Raw genomic sequence first — 22,133 nt, forward strand, 5'->3', positions numbered from 1 at the left:
CCTTTTTGTTGCCCATAAACAACTGTCCAGATGCTACAGGTGGTTTGACAGTGAAACCAGGATATTGTTGTATTTGAGTGCCTGTTGGTGAACGTGCTTGGGGGCACATCAGCAGCTTGGTAAGAAATAGTAAATTGGAGATTATTGGCCTGGTGGACACATTCATTTTGTTTCCTGGCAATAAATCCTTCAAAAGGCTGTGTAGGATGTTGTCTTACCCTCCACAGTACCAGTTGCCAGGTCAGACTGGGTAAAGGAACAGGTAATTTAGAGAACTCGAGCGTTTGGGCTGTGACTGGAACAGGTATGGCTTTCCTTCTTTGGTGTGGGGTATTTCCCCTGATCCCTGTCCAGGTCCCTGGGGGATTGCTGTTCTCCATAAGGCAGGAGCTGGGGTCTGTCACTGCTCTGCTGGGAAGCAGTAATTTCCCTTTGATCTGTGCCTGTGGAGTGACACCTGTACACAGAATTCTGGCTGTGCTCTTTCATTCTCAAACGGACTTAAAGCTGTTGCACTGAGGATAAACTGGAGGCAGTTAGAGAAAAGCTTTTACAGGTTCTTACAATGATGGACAAAGATACAGAATAAATAAGGGGAATAAGGGCAGAAATCAATCGATAGCTCATTTTTCCAAATTACTGAGCTCCTCAGCTCTCTGTGGTTAAAGAGAAGATGAGATGCTGAGTGTCTCTGGAAAGAAGCTCCTAAAGATTAATCTGGAATGTGAATGTTGATACAGTAAAAATTCTGAACAGTCTCCAATTTTTTGAGGTTGTTCTTGCTCTAAAGAAAACAAACATACAGAAATCTGTGATTTTGGCAGTGGTGTAGTATGAGGGAAGATTGTTCATTTTGGGATTGTAACTGCTCAAAACCTAAAGGGATTTTACAAATGTGACATGGTGATTATAATAAAAACAAAAAAGCCCAAAAGCCAGCAACCCCCCCATGTCCTTGACGAGATATTTGTGCTCATTTCACACATTGTAACTGCAGTGATATTACCAAGTAAATTAAAATATTTGTGTGTATTTTTAGAGGATCTTTAATCAAAGCACAGACAATTCCTCCTGCTGTTTCTCCAATCTAAAATATTGCCATTCCGATAAAAGAGAATGACACTTCAGATGCCTGCAATTAAGGTTTCTAATTTTGGCTAAATTATCTGTTTTAACTCCATAAGTAAAAATAGGTAAATGGTTGCAGGTTCTTTATTTCAAAATGTCAAACTACTACTACTTCTACTACTACTATTATTGTAATTAAATATTGTATGTAAAAATAAATTCTATTTATTTAGTTAGTTGGAGAAACAATTGGAAAAGAGCTTAGGTGAGTTGTAGAAGCAGAATTAGTATGATTTGCTCTTTTAGGAAGTTTTTATTTTACACTTTGTTATACATTTTTTTCGATGTAAATTTTTTAAAAAGGCAGGTTCTGCTGCTGTGCCCTGGGAGCAGAGCAGCCTATTTGTGCATCCACAGCCCTGCAGGACCACAGCCTTCATCCCAGTTTCCAAAGGAAATGGAGCTTCCACGAGCCTGTGGTCTGTTTTACTGCCAGCCTGCTTGGAGCTCATCAGTTCCCCTCCTAAATTAACTTGGAAGCTGATGATTGACTTCGGCAGTAATTAACAGCATTAGAAATCCCCAGCACAGGGAGCTCTGGTGGAGCGTGTAGGAACTGGGAATGGGAGGAAAGGCAGGCAAATAACCCATTTGAGGGCTGCAGGTTGAGGGACAGCAGCTGCAGGTTGATCAGCCATGTCTCCATGGCTGGAGAGTGTCTTTAATCTGTATTTCCTATGATTGGTGGGTGGGAGGTGAAGAGGGGACACTGAAGGGATAAGGGAGGGACCTGGAGATGTCGCAGGAGGAAGCAGCCATGGGGGGCAGCTGGAAAGGCCCAGATGGCACAGCTGATATTGTTACAATAGTACTGTCTAAACAACTTTATAGGAGCAGTCGATGGGAAGCAGGGCTTTGTTTGGGCTGGGGCTCAGGGAGGATGTGTGTTTTATCCCTGACTCACCTCCACCAGCAGCATCTCAGGAAGCAGCTGTGGCTGCCAGGTGAAGCTGCTCCCACCAGAGCAGGCTCTGCCACAGAACCTGCTCTGTCCAGGGAGGATTTCCTCACTGCAGGAATTCCACAGACTCCGAATCACAAAAATGGGGGAGAACCCACCTGACTCCACCACTCCAGAGGCTGCTCCTTGGTTCCTTACAACACCCAGTTCAAAGCTGCTTTTTGGAGTAAATTGCCATTACCCAAGTCTATTAAATTTCCCTCAGATGATGTTTAATTGGGAAGCAAATTAACTGCCAGCTGAAGCTCTGTGAGCAGACTACACAAATGCTTCACTCCTGGCAACGGGGATAAACACCCAAAGAGCAGGGAATGGACCCAGAGCCTCCAGGTCCCCAGCTGCCCTGCAGGAATGTGTTCTGGAAGTCAGGGAAGTGCAGGGCAGGTGGGAAAGTGTCAGGGTGTACAGGTTTGGGAGTAAAGTGAACTAAGTCACCATTAATAACAGTCACGTCCCAAAATGACTTGCAGAGGATGAATTAGAGTTTCTGCCAGTGTGGACCACAAACCCACCAGTGGAATAAGTGAATGGAAGAGGATCCAGTTTCTGGTGTGAGAGGCACGTTCATCCTGCTTGTGTCAGGATCAGAAAGAACTGAGGGGGTGAAAAACCTGGGAACCAGCGAGGAACTTGCTTTGTGTATGAGGAGAGCAACTTTCCTAATAGAAAAACCTCTTTAGGTTCAATCCAAATGTTTGGATCCTTGGGAAACAATGATTTCATCAGCAAATCTAACTACAGAGTGTACCCTAAAGACCCAAGATGAGGACGTTTGCAGGGAACAGAAGGTTTAATAGTGCTGCTGCCTTGATGTGATTAATAAGGCTGCTGATTTCCCACATCTTATCAGCTGACTATAACACTGTTTTGTATATTTGTTATCTCCATGCTGCATTGTGGTATGGGTGGATAAATAGAAATACCATGGAGGCGACAGGAAACAAAACAAAAATAATCAAACATGTTTATCACTAGAGCATTAAAATGGCTGCTGTGGCAGACACCAGATGAATTATGCAATACATAACTTAATTCTCTGGGCCACAGATGTTTCATTTTTCCTGCAAGAAGCTGATTGAACCTTGAATGACAGTTTCAGGCAGTCTTTGATTGCTCTGTGGGTCACATGCTTGATATGACCTGCATTTGAGTTGCTTTCTACATGCTGTTGCTTTATAAAACATGTAAAATTGACATCGTGTTGGCTGCTCAAGGCCAAGTCAGGAGTAATTCCATGGGTTTGATATGCTTTGTGTGCAAGGAGGGGAGAGGGAAGGGTGCCTGTGTTTAAATTCTGGTGTGTTACTGAATCAGCTGAAGTCAGGAGAGGGGAATTGCAGAAAGCTCTTTCAATTTGTACCAGGAGGCACAAGGAAATTGGGAGTTTGCTGCATCCATGTCATCTCACGTTGTTAGGAAATCCTGTCAGATCAGCAATGGCTCCTGCTTCCCAGGGCAGGCTGGCAGTGCTGGGAATGTTTGTCTAAATCACCTCCCCTGAGCGCAAACACTTGGCACAACCTGGAGGTTTTGTTCCCCACCCTGAGGACTCCATCCTGCAGATTTGCTGGGTTTGTGCTGGTACAGCAGGCCTCAATCTCAGGGCCTCAGTGTGGGTGGGATTCTGACATAAATAACATGAAAAATTAAAGATGGGAATGTTCTTCCATTCTGTTCTCCATGGCCTGTAAAGGGAGGTCAGAAGGATCACAGCAGAATGGAATTGCAGAATGGAAATCTCCTTGTATCCCAGTGCAGGACCTGCAGGAGAACCTGCAATCTGGAGCCCACAGCTCCAGAGGTTCTAAATTTCCCACCAGCTCCTTCAAAAGTTGGTGGAAATGGATTTTTAGGTCTGTCTAAACAAGGTGATTTGTGTCTGCAAATTTCAGGTGCAAAAATTACCTTGGTGCTTCAACACCTTCTTTGGACTCCAGTGTGGCCCAAAGGATTGTGACCAGTGCTCTGAGGTGGGAGGTGTCAGAGAGGAAGCCCAGAATGATCCAAATCTGGACACTCCTCATTTCTGATTTTAATGCTACTCATAGGGCTTTGCAGGGTGAAGCAAAAACACACTGTAAAAGAAAAATAAATGTTTCATCAGGAGAAAAAGGATTTATTGCATTTCTTTTCCTTTCTGTGATGGGCAGCATGATTGCTGGACATGGAGCTCACAAGAGATCTGTTTGTGGGGAGAGAAAAACAGAGTGAGAGCTGAGTAAGAGTTTTTTAAATGCAGGGTTAAACAGTCTGGAGAGCCAAAATTCATATTGACCGTTCATGTTGCAACATGTGCAGATATGTGCCACAAAAGAACATACTATTGCCATCAAATAAAAAAGATGGATCATCTAGTTATATATTGGCTAATTTTTTGATCCAACTAATACATCTTTTCTTTCTTCCAGCTGCTTACATTAAGTGTTCTCTGGTTTGCCAGGTGTGCCAGGGTTGTGTGTGTGACACTATGGGAATTACAGCTCTGGGGTGCTGTGAGTTGACGTTGTCTGTTACATGTAATTCTTTTTTTTCCTCTTTGTCTTTTATTGAGCACATCAATTAGTGTCAGTCAGATCAATTTCTCTCCAGAAATGATTAAGAATACACTGATGATCTTTAGAATCTGCTCCCTTGTGTCTCACGGGGATAAAGCTGATTTCTGTTGTCTATAAAACTTTATAATTGCGAACATGTTTATTTTACCCTTGAAATCCTGACTTAAAACATGAAGAGGGAGCAAAGTGCTGTGCAGGTTTTCTTGGAAAGCACTTTTCCTATGGACTGAAAGATGTTTTATTCTACAGGGTCTTTTCTCTCTAATGTTTGAGATGATTCTTGTTTTACCAGGTACCGCTCAGTATCTTGGGCTTTATAAGCAGTTTCTTTAACCTTTTTCAATATTTGATGATCACTTGACACCTTTCAAGCGCTCAGGCCCTCGTTTATTTGAAGATCATACCTGCAGCTGGTGTGGCTGCTTGATCCTGGTGTGCTTAATGAGAAATCTTTCCATGAGATTTATTTCCCCAGCCTGGATCTGTGTGCGGTGCCGTGCGTGGGGGCAGCTAGAGGAAACCAGGATGAATTCATAAATAAGGATAAAACAACCCAAAAAGATGGGGAAGGTGGTGGGTCTCTCTGCTTTTTGCCAAGGGAGGAAGTTGATTTAGTGCAGAGTGTCTGCACAGAGGATCTGGGCAGTGTCCAGTGGACATTTCCCCACTCCCAGCTTAGTGCAGATGACGTTGGGTGCAATCACCGGAGCACCTGAACCCAGCCTGCGTTTGATCTCTCAATTTAAAGCCTCCAGTGTTTCACTGCTTAGCAGAGAGAGGATTTTTTTTCTTCAATTGAGTTCCTAGGAAAGGAAACACCCAATTCATTACTAAACTTAGTGGATTTATGAATCCCTGAACAGAGAAATTCTTTTACAAGAGGCCTGGATTTATATGACACTGGAAAAAGGATTATCTGATCTGAAGATCCTTAGAGGGTTGCTCTGAAAGAAAATATTAACCTATAGCTCTTGCAGTTTGAAAAGTAGATTTGAGAACTTAGTAGTAAAAAGGGTGTGAGATCTTCCCCTTTGACATGTTGTGCTGAAATAACTTTTTCTTTTATTCTTTGTACGACCCTTCTGCCTGTTATTCCATCTTGTACTAGCAGTAAAGGTGAATTTATGCTCTGTGGATGTCTGTTGGATTGGAATAATTATGAACTCTAAAAACACATAAATGTGTGTACAGTGATACTCATAAAGTTCCAAAGAATAAAATTAGTGGGTTTTTTATATTACCTTCCTCTGGAAACTTTCTAAGAAAGTGTTTGGTGGTTTTTTCTTTCCTAGAAATTAGGCAGCAAATCCCAGGCACCTTGGCAGGGCACTGAGGTGCAGGGATTAGATGAGGGCATCCACCAGCAGAGTTTAGGAAGTGGTTAGAACTTGGGTAGGGAATTTTTCGCCCCTCTGCTTTGCTTAAAGTAAAAATAAAATTGAATATTCAAATGCTGGAATGCTCTCGTGGCCTGAGTGAATGCCGTGATCATTGGGCTGCAGGCAATTCTGCCATTGTTTAGTGATCCAAAATTGCTTCCTAGACCCAGGAACCTTCCCTGATAAAAATTTCATTGAAACCTGAAAAAATTCAGTGCACTGCCTTTTGCTCTTTTTTTATTTTTTTCCCTTTAAATGCTTTGGCCCCTGTTCTTCTTTTCATCCCTTCCCAAATATCCCAAATAACCTCACATTTTTTGCCTTGTGCTGGCCAAGTGCTGGGTTACACTGCTTGTAATTTTAAGAGGCTGAGCTGTTTACCTAATTTGGCCAAAATCTGCTCTGTGCCGATCACAGATATACGTTACAAGGAGGATTTTTCTTTTTTTTTTTTTTCCTTAATTAAACATAAATGCACATTAGTTGATAATGTCTGCTTTTAGTTCAAAATTGCCTGCGTAAATGTTTGGGTAATTAGAACATTTTAACAAGCCCCACTGGCTCCATATACCGTTTGCTCCAACTAGTAAACTTTTACATGTTTTTAAAGAAAACAAATGTGTGGGAAAAAATGTTGTTTGTTTTTTGCCAAACCAAAGTATTAATCTGCCCTGGTAGGGAAGTTTCTTGGCCATGCCACTGACTGCAATTTCCAAAGTGTCATCTGTATTTTTCAGTCCTTCCATGTATAAAGAATCCAACAGCAGTTTCCTTCAAGGTTGAGTAAGTTTGAATGTTTAGGGGGCTGTAGCCACAAGATTTGGCAAACCATTCACTTGTCATGTTAATAAAAAAGGAATTGTTTCTGCCTCTTTAAGCTAGTAGCTAAATGAAGGACTTGGATCAACTGGATTTTAATCATAAAGTCCAGATTCTTCTTGCTTGCAAGTGAATAACTTCGTGGTGTTCCGGGTTTTCATCTGATTTAATTTTATTTAGAAGAAGAACTGAGCTTTTTCCCTGTTACCAACCCTTGAATTTGCTGGCTTGTTATGCTGTTCAAACCTAATCGGTTTTCTTGATCTTAAAATGAAAATCGAGCCTTTCTGCACTTTTTATTTCCCATAAGCAATTGAATTGAAAAGTGGGGTGGTTTGGGGGTTTTTTTTCAACTCCTTAAGTTGTTTTTTATAGATAGCATGTTAGCTTTGAGGGCTGTTTCATGACTAGTAAAAGCTTATACCTTGTAAAATCTATAGCTTTTAATGCATTTTGTTTCTCACTTCAAACACAGTACCAAGAGAAGAAATAATAGAATATTTCATGGTCGTGCTGTTTCAACACTTCAGATTCTTTTTAAGTGGTGATGCTGATTTTGTAGCTAGAATGCTTGGGCTTAAAATTTGATTCCCTAAATTCCTTAGTCTGAAAATGTTGAAACTTAGAACAAGCTGTAATACACCCTGAAGAACTGACTTGCTTACATGATTACTTTTCCTCTGCCATGGAGATTATAAGGAACTAGATCAGATAAATGATTATATTATCTGTGGAATGCAAAAACACAGGGTAGATAACATTTATTCCTGAAAACAGCTTTTCCCCACTTTTTTTCTCATGATCTGTGTTAATGTTTAGAAAGTATCACCCTTGACCAAACCCTGATTAACGTTGGGTTGCAATGTAGAAATCTGGTGTAACCACCATAAATATCAGTGTATTTTAGTAAAATGTCTTCCTGTTAATAATTACCCTCATTCTCTGTATCTGTCTGAAGAAGGAACTTTGGGGGGTTTTCTCCTTGCCTTCATCTCTTGGAGTGATGGGGGAATTGAGGCGTTCATGAGGGGCCAAGGTTTGTGTTTCTTCAAGAATAAAGAAAGTAAAAAGTGAAATAATCAGATCTCTGATTCCTAAAAGTGACTTTGGTTCACATGGGGTGACTTTGGTTACAAATAGATTCTGTGTAACCACAAATTTGCTGATTAGGTGAACAAATTCTTCCCTGGGAGGGTGGGGAGGCCCTGGCACAGGGTGCCCAGAGCAGCTGGGGCTGCCCCTGGATCCCTGGCAGTGCCCAAGGCCAGGCTGGACATTGGGGCTTGGAGCAACCCTGGGAGAGTGGAAGGCATCCCTGCCCATGGCAGGGGTGGAACAAGGTGATCTTCAAGGTCCCTTCCAAGGTCACTGTTCCCTTTGAGATTCCCATCAGATTTTCAGTGCAAGCCTGCAGGACAAGCCCGGAGCTGGATGGTGCTCTGCCTGCCAAGTTGTTCCACTGAAATAAAGAGGGATATTGAAATAGGAAGGGCTGAAAATGAGCAAATGTAGTGGAGGGTGAATACATCAAAAATGACCCGTGTGGGACTCGTTCAGTGAGCCAAGCAGAGCTGCCTTGTGCCTGACAGGTCTGAGTTTGACACAGTCCTTTGTAAACAACAAATCGATGCAGGTTGTTTCTGTGAGTGCATAAAAGGTGGGAGAACTGTAATTTATTTTATAATAAATACTTGTGCTGAGCAAACAGTGAATGCAGCTATTAGAGACTTGCTCAAATAAGTGATTTTAGGCTGCTGAGTGCCAGCTACTGATGTGGTAGTTGAGCTTTTAAAATGAAAAGCCTGAATTCCTTTTGAAGATTCTCCTGAATGCTGTTGACACTTGTGCTAGGAAAGAATACAGAGTAATTTAATTCATTACTTTACTTAAAGATAACGTTTATGGTTGCAGCATTACCCTCCATTGGTGTGCAGACTGCTAGGCTGGAGGTGTTTTGCTTGAATTTTTTTGGAGATCTTACATCCTTCTATTAGGTGTGCTGAAAAGCTTGGGAGAAGAAAACGTAGGAGGGAGAGGGGAGTTCAGGATCAGTCAGCTGGTGTGTCTGGATACAAGGACAAAGGGACAATTTTGCCTTTGGCTACAGTTTGACACTTTACTGGATTCAGTCAGAATTATCTGTGCACGCTGAAGGGCGCAAATGTCATTTTTATGGCATTCTATATCCTCAGTTGCTTCTTTTTGTAATTGGCTGTGTATCCCAGTGCTGTAATAGAGCTCTTAAATCCTGACCCCGGCCGAAATGGGACACAAATACCAGTATTAATATTTCTCTCCATTTTAAATGCAGGCTTGAGCCTTTCTACCTTGTTTTTCCAGCACCATCTTGTGTTTTCCTGGCAGCCACCCACCCTTCCTCTGGCTCAGGGTGCTCCTCTGCTTTACTGCTCTTGGTCCTCTCTCCCCTTTGTCCATTGGCCTCAGATAGCCCTCTGTTCCTTCCCTTGCTCCTCTGTCTTCTCCAGTTTCCCGACCTTTGCCTCCCCTTACCTTGCCCCTTTAAAGGTGGCTGAAAGTCCCTGGATGGGTCCAGACCCCCTCAAACTTCTGCCCCTTCCCACTCATCTTTTCTCCATCAGAATCATCTTTCTTTCTGCCAGAAAACAAAGAGTTTCCCTGGCTGAGCTGAAACCCCACCTTCTGCTCCCAAAGCCGGGCACTCATCCTCTCCCAATCCCAGGGTTTCTGCTTCCGAGTCTCTCGCTCTTCTTAGGTGCTGCAGTGTTCCAGACCTTTGGCTGATACCTGGCACCCCCTGTTTGGGAGGAAAGGCGGGGATTTTATTGTTCTCCTCACCCCCCAGAGAAGGAGAGGAAGCTGGATTGGTTTCAGCTGCAGCCGATGTGCTGGGATGGGACATTCCCAGCTCTGATTTGGGAGGCGTGTGACATAATCCAGACATCATTTACTGGCTCCATATAACCTGAGGCATTCACACGTAAATTGAGCCTGAATGCATAAGCTTATATAAAGAGGATCCTTAAACTATCCTAGCTAAAAATATTTGTGAAATGCTGGGAAGCATCTTTTCAGTGTGTTGGGATGCTCTCTTCCCTCTTACCTGTGTTACAGATAAGCAGTGGGGTCACTTGCATGGGCTTTGGGACGTGTTTTGTTTTTCACGTGAAATTCTGTCATTTCCGTAAGTGGGTTAATAAGTTTTTTGGGCCTGGAGTCTAAAACACAAGATGTTTCACAACTGCAGAGGCCAAAGAGACGGAAAGTGTTATTGCAGGCTGATTTTAGTGTGTCCAGGTCAGTCTCGTGGCTACTCCCTTGAATCCTTTTTTGCCCAGGCAGTGGTTGTTCAGTTCAGTAAGTAATGACCATTATTTATTAATTCCAAACATGGTGTGCAGGATTTCTTCCCAGTGTAAGAGCACATTGCTTCTCCTGCACAAGAAAACACATGTTAATCTGTTTACCATTATTGTCCAAAAGATTCTTTCAAAAGGCAGTTCATGTTGCCCCAACAATGTTAAAGGCTGTAATTTAAAATAATTTTCCATTAATTTATATACATGCACATTTACTGATTATGATCTTTTGCTGCATTTCCCTAAGTGTACACCCAAAAGCCTAAAACACTGCTGAGGAATAAGTCAATATTCACTGTAATGATCCAGTGTGGAGTGTGCCAGAACCCTGATGTACTTCAATTAACCATCTTTCCTAACGAACACCTGCACAGGAAAATGGATCTTCTGTGGGAATCAGCAGAAAAAACAAACCCTGACTTTTCTGCATGGGCAGAGGAAGGGAATTCCAGTATTTCACAGCTTTTGCTGATAATGATCTGCTACAGATTAAAAACAAAAACCAGACATTATGGTGTTGGCAGATTGCAAAAGGACTTGCTGGTAAAGCTGCTGTTCAGAGGAGATGAGGATAGTGTTTATTGCTTCCATATGGTCCAGGCATACAAGACAGGCAAAATGTCTGGGGAGAATAATATGTCTTATTATATTGATACAGAACATACTTTTTAGGGCTGTCAGCCCTTTTCCTGGTACCTTTCCCAGGTGAGAGCCTGAGTGGGAAATACTTGCCCGTGATTGAGCGTGAAGATAAGAAAAGATTGCTTAAGGATTGGCTCCATTTGTGTGAGTGAAGTATTAGAAATTCTGATTTTTAAGGGGTCACGTCTGCGAGCTGCTCCCTTACACAACAATCTGAAGGATCTCTTGTTTCATTGACTATTTGTATAGTTTTCAACCCTTTAACTTTCCAATTCAGCTTTGCGAAGTGCATGAAGAGTCTAAATTTAGAGTTTGATCAATTTGTGTCAAAAAAACCCTTTTTTCCACGTAATGTAAAATTATATTTCTTGGTCTCTTTGATCTCTTGATTCTTTTTTTTAGCCAAATTTAGAACCAAACTTCTGGGCACACTGAAACAGAAGAATAGCTGGTTGCTTTTGTGTATATGGGGAGTTGACTGAAGATCTGCAGTCTTTGAATTCTCCATAATTATCACTTGGGCAGCACCTTTGTGTGTTGCAAAAATTACACTGCCTGGAATTTTGGGGAGTAAGACCTTCAAAGATCCAATGAATATGCTCAGATATCAATTTGCCTGTTGCATTGCAAAAAGAGAACAGGCAAAAGAATTGGAGACTTGCAGACTGGTCCAGAATACCCCAGAGGATCTCACCAGCCAGGAGATGAGCTGCTCAGTCCTACTGTGTCCTTTTACAAATAAATATTGGCAGTTGGTGCTATTTGTGTGCCTGCTGCTCTGCCTGAGCTCATGCAGCAGCCGTTCTCTGTGTGATAACAAAACTTCTGCTCTCTTGTTTTCCCAGGGCTGATGAAATCGAGATGATCATGACAGACCTTGAAAGAGCGAATCAGGTAGGATTTCAAATGAGTCTGCCATAAAATTCTAAGTGTGACTTGGAGTATTCTTTTTTAATTCTCGTTTGGATTTCATGACAGTTCTTTTGTATGCAGTTCGCAGTCATAACTGCGTGGAGTAAGAAAATATGCAAATTTTGAGCAAAATACAGCTCTTTAGGGATGCTCTGTAAGGATTGTGTGCACAGTAGAGCAGTGTTTGCCATATATTTACCTTCTAATAATTTAAACTTACGTTTCCCACTATGGTTATTCTTGGCTTTATGTTTCTAAACCCGTCATGTTGGCCCCTACTCAGATATGCAGGTGAATGGTTTGCCCAAATTAAAGGGCCTCTGCCCTATGGCTGTGGCAGGGCTGCAGCTTTTGTGGACTTCTCCAGACTTTTCTTTCCCCTTCCTTTTCTGCTGTGTTTAATTGGCATATTAATTTTTAGCAAGAGTTGGATCAGACTGTTCTTTCTGTGCAGGACAACAAAGAAATTGTCATTTGTTCCTGCAGATGTTAATTTGGGCTGTGAAATGTCTCTCTGGCCATCCCTCACAGTGCACACTCCTGACATGAGCGGCACAAATACTGAGTTTTAACAAACCTAACACCCATGCAGAGAATCCTTCTGAAGGAGTGAGGTGATGGAGGAGATGTGTATGGCCAGGCAGGATTCCCATGACAATGGAAATTCCACAAGCCAGTGGGTGGTGGTTTCTCAGAGGGAAACCTCAGCCAGGCATTTGCTTATCAGTGAGCTTCATTAATCCCTCTACCACGTATGATCAGAGATTGCAGTCTTAAATCTCCCAGGCTATGGATTTATAATCCAGTTGAAGTTCACCTAAGAGCAGCTCCCTTCCAGTAGGAATTGTGGCAGCTCCTTCCCCTCCCTGGGTCCTGCTGTCAGCAGTGGCTGTGTGAGCCAGACCAGGTCACTGATCCTGTTGAAAATGTACCCCCTGCTCCAGCTGCTGTTTTGTTTTGTCTTTTCCCTGTTGCCAGGTCATCTTTCAGCCCCCACGCTCCCCTGCTGCAGCTGTCAAGTCTAGCAAGTGCCATTGGCTTTTACATTAGTTCTTGGAAAATTGGAAAAATACAAATCACAGAATCATTTCCGTTGGAAAAGCCCTCCAAGATCATCCAGTCCAACCATTACCCAGCACTGACAAGGCCACCACTAACCCATGTCCCCAAGTGCCACATCCACAGGGCTTTGAAATCCCTGAAGGGATGGGGACTCCACCACTGCGCTGGGCAGCTGTGCCAGGGCTGGACAACCCTTTCAATGAAGAGATTTTCCCTGATATCCAACCTAAACCTCCCTTGGAGCAACCTAAGGCCGTTTCTTCTTGTCCTATCACTTGTTACCTGAAAGCAGAGCCTGACCCCCACCTAAAGCCTCCTTCCAGGGAGTTGTAGGGAGAGAGAAGGTCCCACCTGAGCCTCCTTTTCCCCACGCTGAGCCCTCCCAGCTCCCTCAGCTTCTCCTGGTGCCCCAGACCCTCCCCAGCTCTGTTTCCTTCTCTGGACGCACTCCAGGATCTCAATGTCTTAATGAAGCCAAAATCATATTTGTAAGTTGTTGTTGTTGAGTTGATTATTTAGTCAGTAAAAGCAAACTGGTGTTTGTACAGTGGGTTTTTAGTTCTGTCAAAGAACTTTTGTAGATGGCATTAAATATTTATGGAAGTGCTAGTAATTATTTGAAAATATGTAGACTTTTTAGAAATGATGTAGGTGTTAAAAATGTTGTGGTAGAATTATTTTGTGATTTTTGCAAAGGCAGTACATTTTGCAATGATTTACCCAGGAGTTGGTTTTTTTCCTTCAGTCTAAAGGGGGTCTGTAGTTAAAAAAAAGGTATTTCTGAATTCTTCATTGCCTCCTAAAATGGATTATACCTATTTATCCAGAAAGGCTATTTTTCTATCTTAACTGGTACAAAGCTGCAATGTGGGTTGGGTTTGTTTTTTACTTTATTGTGGTGCTTTTCTTGTAATTAGGTAAAATTTATAACTGCTTATGTGTGTAACCCTTAGTTTGGTTGTATTTCTGCAAAATCTGACTGTACATAAAATCAGCGTGCCGTTCATCTGAGCTATTGGAAAGCCAGAAGAGGGGGTTCTGGCTCCCCTTCTCCATCTCCCTCTGCTCTTCGTCCCGCTCTGGCTGCTGTAGTCCCATCCCCTCCCAAACAGCAGCTCTGGCAGCTGGGGGATCCTTCACTGAGCCCACTGAGCTCAGTAAGTGCAGAAAGGCCTGGATTTGGGATGGAGGGGCCTCATTTGTTCTCTGGGGATTTAGCAACTTGAGGCAGCTCAGCAAACCGTGAGAGAAGCCACAGCATGGAAATCACAGAATCATGGAATGGTTTGGGTTGGAAAGGACCCTAAAAATCATCCAGTTCCAAACTGCCTGCCATGGGCAGGGACACCTTCCACTGTGCCAGGCTGCTCCAAGCCCCATCCAGCCTGGCCTTGGGCACTTCCAGGGATCCAGGGACAGCCACAGGTTCTCTGGGCACCCTGTGCCAGAGCCTCCCCACCCTCACAGGGAAGGATTTTTTCCCAATATCCCATCTAACCCTGCCCTCTGGCAGTGGGAAGCCATTCCCCCTTGTCCTGTCACTCCAGGCCCTTGTCCGAAGTCCCTCTCCACATCTCCTGGAGCCCCTTTAGGCCCTGGAAGGGGCTCTGAGGTCTCCCTGGAACCTTCTCTTCTCCAGATAAACACCCCCAGCTCTCCCAGCCTGGCTCAGAGCAGAGGGGCTCCAGCCCTGGAGCAGCTCCGTGGCCTCCTCTGGACTCTCTCCAACAGTTCCGTGTCTTTCTTGTGTTGGGCCCTGTGGGGCACACAAAGAGGACTCTGTGGCCTTGGAGGAGCTGGAGAAGGCAAGGGAAAGTTCACCTGGAGAGGAGCAGGAGCTGCTGCAGTGTTTCAGCTCATTTGCTGAAACATCCCCGTAGAGTCCTTGCCTTGTGTGATGCTTTACCTTTATAAAACGTTTTGATAAATTATATCTAATCTTTGTAGCAGCAATTCCTGTGTTTTACCTCTTTCTAGTTGAAAAAAAAAAAAATATATTGGAAGGAATTAAATCTATTGCACAGGCCAGAAAGTGAGTTTGCATCAGGCTGAAGTGTGACAATTGCAGAAACAAGTACTTAACCTAATTGTGTATTTAATAGTTAAATTAACATTTCCTTTTACCATTTCAGTAAGTGCTCATTCCCTGTTATTAAGGCTACCTTTAAAGAGTAGCGCTCAGCACGACTCCTGCTTTGCTCATGGACTGCCTTGCTGATGTGGATGTGATGTTTTGCTGCTCTGGAATTAGCACTGACCCAAATGACTGGGATTCAGAGCACAAATTTACATGTTTCCAATGAAGATGGGGGGAAATTGGTGTAAATTTTTATATATCTGACATTTCTTGAAAATGCCTTTCCCAGTTAGTGCCCTTTTTAAATCCAGAGCTGGCACTTCAGAACTTCCCTTGCTGTTGTGAGGTGGGGAGTGCCTTTCCCTCTCCAGTTCTGCAGGAACAGGGGCTCCCTGACTGTGGTCCAGGTGTCCATAAAAATGATAAAACCCGCAGGGACAGAGCTGATGTTGTGACTCCCACCCCTGTGTCCTGTTGGGTGAAGCAGGGACCAGTCTTCTTATCTTCAGCTCCATCACCTCTCTTCTCCCACTGTTTTTCCTCACTTGCATCCTCAAGTTTTTTCATGCAGGAGCTTTCTGGGCTGCTTTGCGTGATACCACCCCCAGAACAAATTACTGGCTCATCAAAATAATTGCCTTTAAATACCAGTGAGCTTTGCAATTTTCTGCTCAGAGAGAAGGAGGGGTAGTGACCGCAAAGCTCCCTCCCTCTCCATTGTGTCATTAACTCAAGGTGTAAACTGAATTTTCCCACAAAACGTAATACTGAGAGAAATTAATCCCTCGCTGGGACAGAGGTGGGTGCTGGAGATGAGGGGTGATGACAGCCCCTTCTTTCTCAGCTGCTCATCCAGGTGCTCAGTGCCATTAATCCACAACCTTGAGTGAGGTTTTATGTCAGGGCTGGTCCATTCTGACTGGCAAAGCTCAGAATACCCTGAGTTACACTCACTGTGAGGGTGACATGGGTGCAACCCTTCCCTTTGAAGGTCATGAGAGGTTTTTTTACATAAAAAAGGGCAAGACTAGTGCATTAAAATGTCTGGTGCAGCTGCACCAGCCTCGAAAGGAGTCGTTAGCTCCTGCCATGGAGCTTTAGGAGGGGTGTAAGGTCTGAAGCCAAAATCCCCACTGCTTTCATGGTAAAAGATGCAACTGCATCATCTCCCAGACAGCAGGAGGGTGCAGAATCCCTGTCCAGCCCTCTCCTCATCCCCAAGGTTGTGGGACTCAAGTAGTTCAGGCCTGTGCAGGACTGAGGGCACAATAGAGCCAAATACAATAGGAATGGCTCATTTTCACTTTATTAACCCAGCAGCTCGATGACAAAACTTGATAACATAACCCACGAGTTCTCCCTGCATTTCCATGAAGATTTAATAATGCTGTAGTTTGGGGAAGGGACTCATTTTATTAAGATTTCATTTTGCACAATAAATCACTGCATATTTTCTGATATGCTACGAAGTATAAGAATAAATAATTAAAACTGAACTGCCCGTACTTGTCAAAATAAATGATTTATCATAGTTTGGGATACAGCATCTTTGAATTTTTTATTGTTTGATTCCCAGAATATTCTAATTTCCAATCAGGGAAGTTAATGAAGCTCCAGTGTACTTTCCTGCATTCACAGCAGTTACAGTTGTGTTACTGTATATTTTAGACAAATATTTATGGTTAGCACTTTCCTGTACCTTTTCAAGTTTACACCTTTCCAGTAAGCATTTATGGCAGCAAAGTCACAGAATCTTTTGGGACGACAAATTTATTCCAATGAATTATTGTTCTGTTTCTGTACTTCATCCAGCAACCTGGAATCATCCAGTTGTGCCTGAGAAAAACGGAGGTTTTTGTTGGACAGAATAATTCCTAGGTTGTGAAAACAGAAATATTTTGGAGTTCTAAATTTTTTAAATGACAGCAAGGCTTATTTTAAGGTTTTAATACAGAGTCAAAATTTCTGGCTTCATGTCATTGATGTAGTCAGATCTCTTTTCTGGCTTTATACACTGATCACATAGTTTAAAAAAAAAGAAATCTAATGGGCTTTGTAATTTGAGCTTTCTGTAAAGAAAAAAGTGCTTTTTCACTTTTAAAACAAAAAGAGAAGAACTTTGGTTAGGGTTGTTTGATCCTGGGTTATTGTATTTTAATCTGGAAGAGGAAATAGATTGGAAAAGCAGACTCAAGTATAGGTATCCTTACATTTTGAGAGTGTAACAGAAAGAGGACATGAGATTTTTGTGTGTGTGTGTGGACTGTATTTTGTAAGCTATAAATGAAGAATTAATTTATTTTTTCTTCTGTTAGCCCTTAGAAAAGCCAAATGTTTCCATTGGTTTTCTTTCTGTCTTCACAGTGCTGATAGGGCTCCCAGATTTCTACTTGGGGAAACAAAGTCAAATGTAGAAACTTCTGCTACCAATAAATCAGGAAAACTGTACTTTGTAAAATACAGAAGCTTTTATTAAAGAATCTAGACTGGATCAATACCATTTATTCCACAGAAATGTAGTGTTGGGTTTTAAAGTCTGTAGAGGAAGGGTTTGTGAATTTAAGCACTTTTTGGAGCCAAACTGCCACTAAAATACATAAAACAGTGTCTGCTATAAAAGTAGAAAGCAAACCTCACCAGGGTGTTTTACCAGAAGTGCTGCTCTCAAGATTATTTTTTATTTCCTTGGGTATGGCACCTTCCTGTCTCCAACAAATCACATTGGAAAATGGTTGGAAAAGATATTCCTGCTAAGTGAGATTGCCATAAAATATGTATGGTTTTGAGCAGCAGATGGAATAAATTCCCCTTTTCACTCAGCAGCACAAGTGCAACACAGTACAGGTGGTGCTGGTGCTCGGGGGGTTTGCTGTGACCCACCACACCCCTGACGAGGCATCCTTGGGTTTGCACTTCCATGAGGAAGGGAATTCATCCTGCCATGACTCCTGCATCGCACCAAGGCTGGCACAGACACTGCCAGAGGATTTGCTTTTATTTCTGGCTCCCTTGGCAGTGAGCTGGATGCTTTCATTGTGTGCCATCACCCAGGGGAATTGCCCCATCCCTGGAGGTGCTCCAGGCCAGGCTGGATGGAGCTTGGAGCAACCTGGGATAGGGAAAGGTGTCCCTGCCCATGGCAGGGGGTGGAATGAGATGAGATTTAAGGTTCTTTCCAACCCAAACCATTCCATGGATCCAAGTAAGTTACACTGCTTCATGGCAGATGAAGTCATTCACTTAATCCTGGGATTTCACTGTCTGTAAAGTGGGAATAATAACATTTACTTTACAAAGGGCATTGAGATCCTTGCACGGAGAAGTTCTGTATAAAGGCAAAATATGGATAACATTTTTTTCATGCAAACACGGGTTTCCTGCAAATGCCTGGCTATCAGTTGGGAATACATTTATCTGGCAGCCTTTCAGCACACAGAGGAAAGTGCAATAGCCTGAAGACAAGAATGAAGACAACCCAGCCTCTTCTGGTTGGTGGAGTTTTTTCTTTTTTTCCATGTAATTCTCCATTGTTGGGAAAAACGGGTGCCAGAGCCCTGAAAAATCTTTCATGTCCCTGATGTTCTGCTAACCTTGCTGCTGTTCTGTGGAAGTAAGGGCCATCTAAAGGTTTTATAGCAAATTTTTATAGCTGAAAAGTTGGGAAATTAAAGCACATTGAACCAGTGTGTTTTAATTGATGTTGTACTCTGAAAAACGCAGCTTTTGCAGCAGCTTGCAAGTCCGAATGTCAGCTCCAAGCGTGGTGATTGCTGCCATAACCAGGCTCATTAACTGCAGCAGAATTACTTGTGATAATACCCACTCCTCGCCCATAGGAAGATTTTCCCACATACAGCACTGAATTTAGCATGGAATAAGGAAATACAGTTTGGCTGGTGGAACTTTAAGGGAAAGGTTATACATTTTTTTTCACATAAGTATCTCATTTTACTGTTCACACCACTGGTCTTTGATCAAATTAACATTTTACTGTAAGTAGAAGAGCACTCAGTTCATGCTATTCATTATCTTGTCAGGAAACAAGGAGAATAATTTAAACTGGGTATATTGTGTAAGGCTTTTTTTTTCTATCTTTAATTGGAAAGCACATGGCAGCGTTACGATCGTGACCTCCCAGCTCCACTGTGAGCTGTACAATATTTACCCGCTGTATGAAGGAAAATGGAAGTGTTTTGAAATATTTTGTTACCAGGGAGGTAGTTCTGTACTAGAAAGCAGCAGAGTAGGAATTAGGAGGAATTGTATGACTGAACTATCCTGACAAATAGGATTTTGGGCAAGGCTGGATTTGCATGAGCTCCATCAAGGCCATTAGTGTGACTGTCACTGGTCATTGAGGGGGTTTTTTTAGGCTGTGCATAGGATTTGGGAGTAAGAAACCAAGAGTTTTAGCACTGACTCAGGAAAAGCAGCTATGCTATGGCATATCCAGTGCCTGAAGGGGCTCCCAGAGAGCTGGAGAGGGACTTCGGACAAGGACTTGGAGTTCCAGGACAGGGAGGAATGGCTTCCCAGTGCCAGAGGGCAGGGTTAGATGGGATGTTGGGAAGGAATCCTTCCCTCTGAGGGTGGGGAGGCCCTGGCACAGAGCAGCTGTGGCTGCCCCTGGATCCCTGGAAGTGTCCGAGGCCAGGCTGGACGGGGCTTGGAGCAGCCTGGGACAGTGGAAGGTGTCCCTGCCCATGGCAGGGGTGGCACTGGATGATCTTTAAGGTCCCTTCAACACAAGCCATTCTGTGATTCTATAAATCTCTGTGTATTTCTCAGCTGAAGTGGGACAGTTTCACACAAACAGAAGGTTTTGTGAACTTTTCCAGTGGCTCCCAGTTGTGCAAGATTCCTTGGGTTTAGCCATTTTCCATACTGGGTGCCTGTCTCTGGCTGCGCTCTTTTTTCTTACTTCAGGAAAAATTGTTCAACCATTTTTAAGAACAAGATTAGAAAAAAAAAAATCCATTCTCCCCCAGATGTTACGAGTTTTTCTTGCTGTTTTGGTGAGGAGCCTGCTGTGCCCGGATTTAATAGCAGGGGTTTGACGAGGGAGGGTTTGCTTTTTTCTCAGGGTTGTATCTTCTGTTGCTTCAAGTAGAAAAAATTTTTAAAAAATAATAATAATTAAAAAACAGCCTCAAGTTTGGCCAGCCTATAAGAGTCTGGAGAAAAGAGTTCACAGAAACTCAGCAGAATCTGGTTTGAATTTGTTCAGGCTTTGCTGTCGGTGCCTGTCCCAGGCACGCTGCAGTCTGTACTGCTCCAGCTGGGTGAACATTAACCAGGCAGGTTTTGCTTTTTCTGGGTGTGATGTAAGGTTTTGTGGGGGCACAGGGCGGGGAGATGCTCCCCAGGCTGCCCCTGCCACGACTGGAGACATCAGCATGGGAGCAGGAAGGGGAGAGGGATTGGTAGTGGGGAGGGAATGGGGAGAGACACCGGGACACAGACACTTGGAGGAGCTTTTGTGAGGACATTTGGAGAAGAAACAGCGAGGAGAAGAGGAAGGAGGAAAAGAGGAAGGAGGAAATCGTTGGGGTAAGGCTCATTCTGGAAGTTTGTGAATGTTCATTAGGTCGTGCGAGGTACGAGCTGGGTTTTGCCTGCCTGGAGCTAAAGGCACTGTGGAACACAGAGGAGACAGAAATGGTGCTTCCAGCAGCCAAAATGAATTAGGAAGGGGACAGAGCGACAAGCAGAGAGGGGTGGGAGTGGAAGAGGCAAACCCAGAGGGTCTGGCAGGGGAGCAGCACCGCAGCCTCTGCGCGGGGTCTCGGTGCAGGAATGGGCAGGGGCAGGTCCTGCCACGCTGGGAGCCTCCAGTCAGTGCTGCCGTGCAGGGAGATGTGCCAGGGGCTCCAGGAACCCAAACAGCACCAAACAGGGCTTGTGCCAGTGCTTTCATTAACATCCTGAAGCACTTGTGGTGGTGCAGCACAGCTTCCATGAGGAAGCGATTAATCCCATCGGCGGGGAGAGCGGGTTTAGCTCGGAGCAAATGAAGTGCAGGGGTCACGCACAGAACAAGAGGACAAAGCAAAGGATCTGCTCACCAAGCCATGTCTCTCTCAGAGGTGGATGGGATCTCCCTGGGAAAAAGCCACAGCAGGTCCTGTGTGGTGCCATCCCACACCTGAAACCCTCACGGGGGATGGCCAAGCACCAGCCTCGGGCTTGGCTTTTCCAAACTTGTAAGTGCTCAAATTTGAAACTACCATTCTTTTAGCAGGGTTTTGTGTGTCATTTATAATTTATATTGCAATAGCACCCAAAAGTGCTTTCCAGACACTGAGCACATCTGTAATTCTGGCTCTAAAAAGCTTCCATTCTGTGAGAGGGGTAAAAAAAGAGGAAAATTGACCAGTATTTCCCAGACAGAATTGCCCAGAGTTTGTGCTGATGTATTTTTAACAATGCCTAGTATGAAATCTTGTCTGGTATTATTCGGAGGATCACAACAGGTGTTGGGAATTGGCTGGGGAGGCTGTGCAGAAAGGGCAGCTGACAGCTCACTGTATATGCAGATGTACCACCTATTAGCAATATCCTCTGTGGTTTGCTCGCATGCGAGCTGAATAGATTCTCCAAACAATGCTGCACTGAATGGAAGCCATCAGCAGAATTGCTCAAGGCTGCAAAACCCATTACTTATACAGCAGTAGATGGAAGAGCAAGTGCCACAGTGCAGTAACTTGTCCTGCTTTGCTGGAGTTGTTCTGCAGTTATTAGATCAATATATGTAGCTGCACATCTAATAAAGTACCAGAAAATAATTTATCTCAATGTGTGTTGTTAGCTCAGTATTTATCCTAATATTATCCAGCTGCGTAAACAACATAAATCCCTCGTTTTGTGCCTTTTTTTATTGCTGTTTCCATGTTTTCCAAGCACACAATAGGTTGTGTCCCCTTCTCTGATTATTGGAGCCGCATCACTGTACTTTTTACAATCACATTTTAATTACAGCTGTAGAACCTATGCAAAATCATTTAATACAATGTTGTGAGCAAATAGCGCAGATGATGCGTTTAGTATTTGATTGCTGTTAGTTTACTCATTGATTAAACATGCACAGTCTGCTTTGACTGGTGAGGAAGTCAGAGACCACACACACACAGGGCTGAAGGGGTTATATCACTGTAGGGTTTATATTTGCTATAGATTTTATATTCATTATCGGCTTTATATTACTGTAAGTTGTGTATTTGCTATAGCTTCTGTATTCACTGTAATTTTATATTCACTACA

General features: G+C 43.4%; 1 protein-coding gene across 1 annotated transcript in view; it reads left to right on the forward strand.

The window, feature by feature from the left end:
• The window catches only part of CUX1 (cut like homeobox 1), a 250,222-nt gene that overhangs the window by 159,434 nt on the left and 68,655 nt on the right, over positions 1-22,133 (forward strand). Inside the window, 1 exon segment of the mRNA XM_039562956.1 lies at positions 11,668-11,716. Within this exon segment, the coding sequence (XP_039418890.1) occupies positions 11,668-11,716 (49 nt within the window).

This window comes from Corvus cornix, chromosome 19 (assembly GCF_000738735.6).
Source record: "Corvus cornix cornix isolate S_Up_H32 chromosome 19, ASM73873v5, whole genome shotgun sequence".
Lineage (NCBI taxonomy): Eukaryota > Metazoa > Chordata > Aves > Passeriformes > Corvidae > Corvus > Corvus cornix.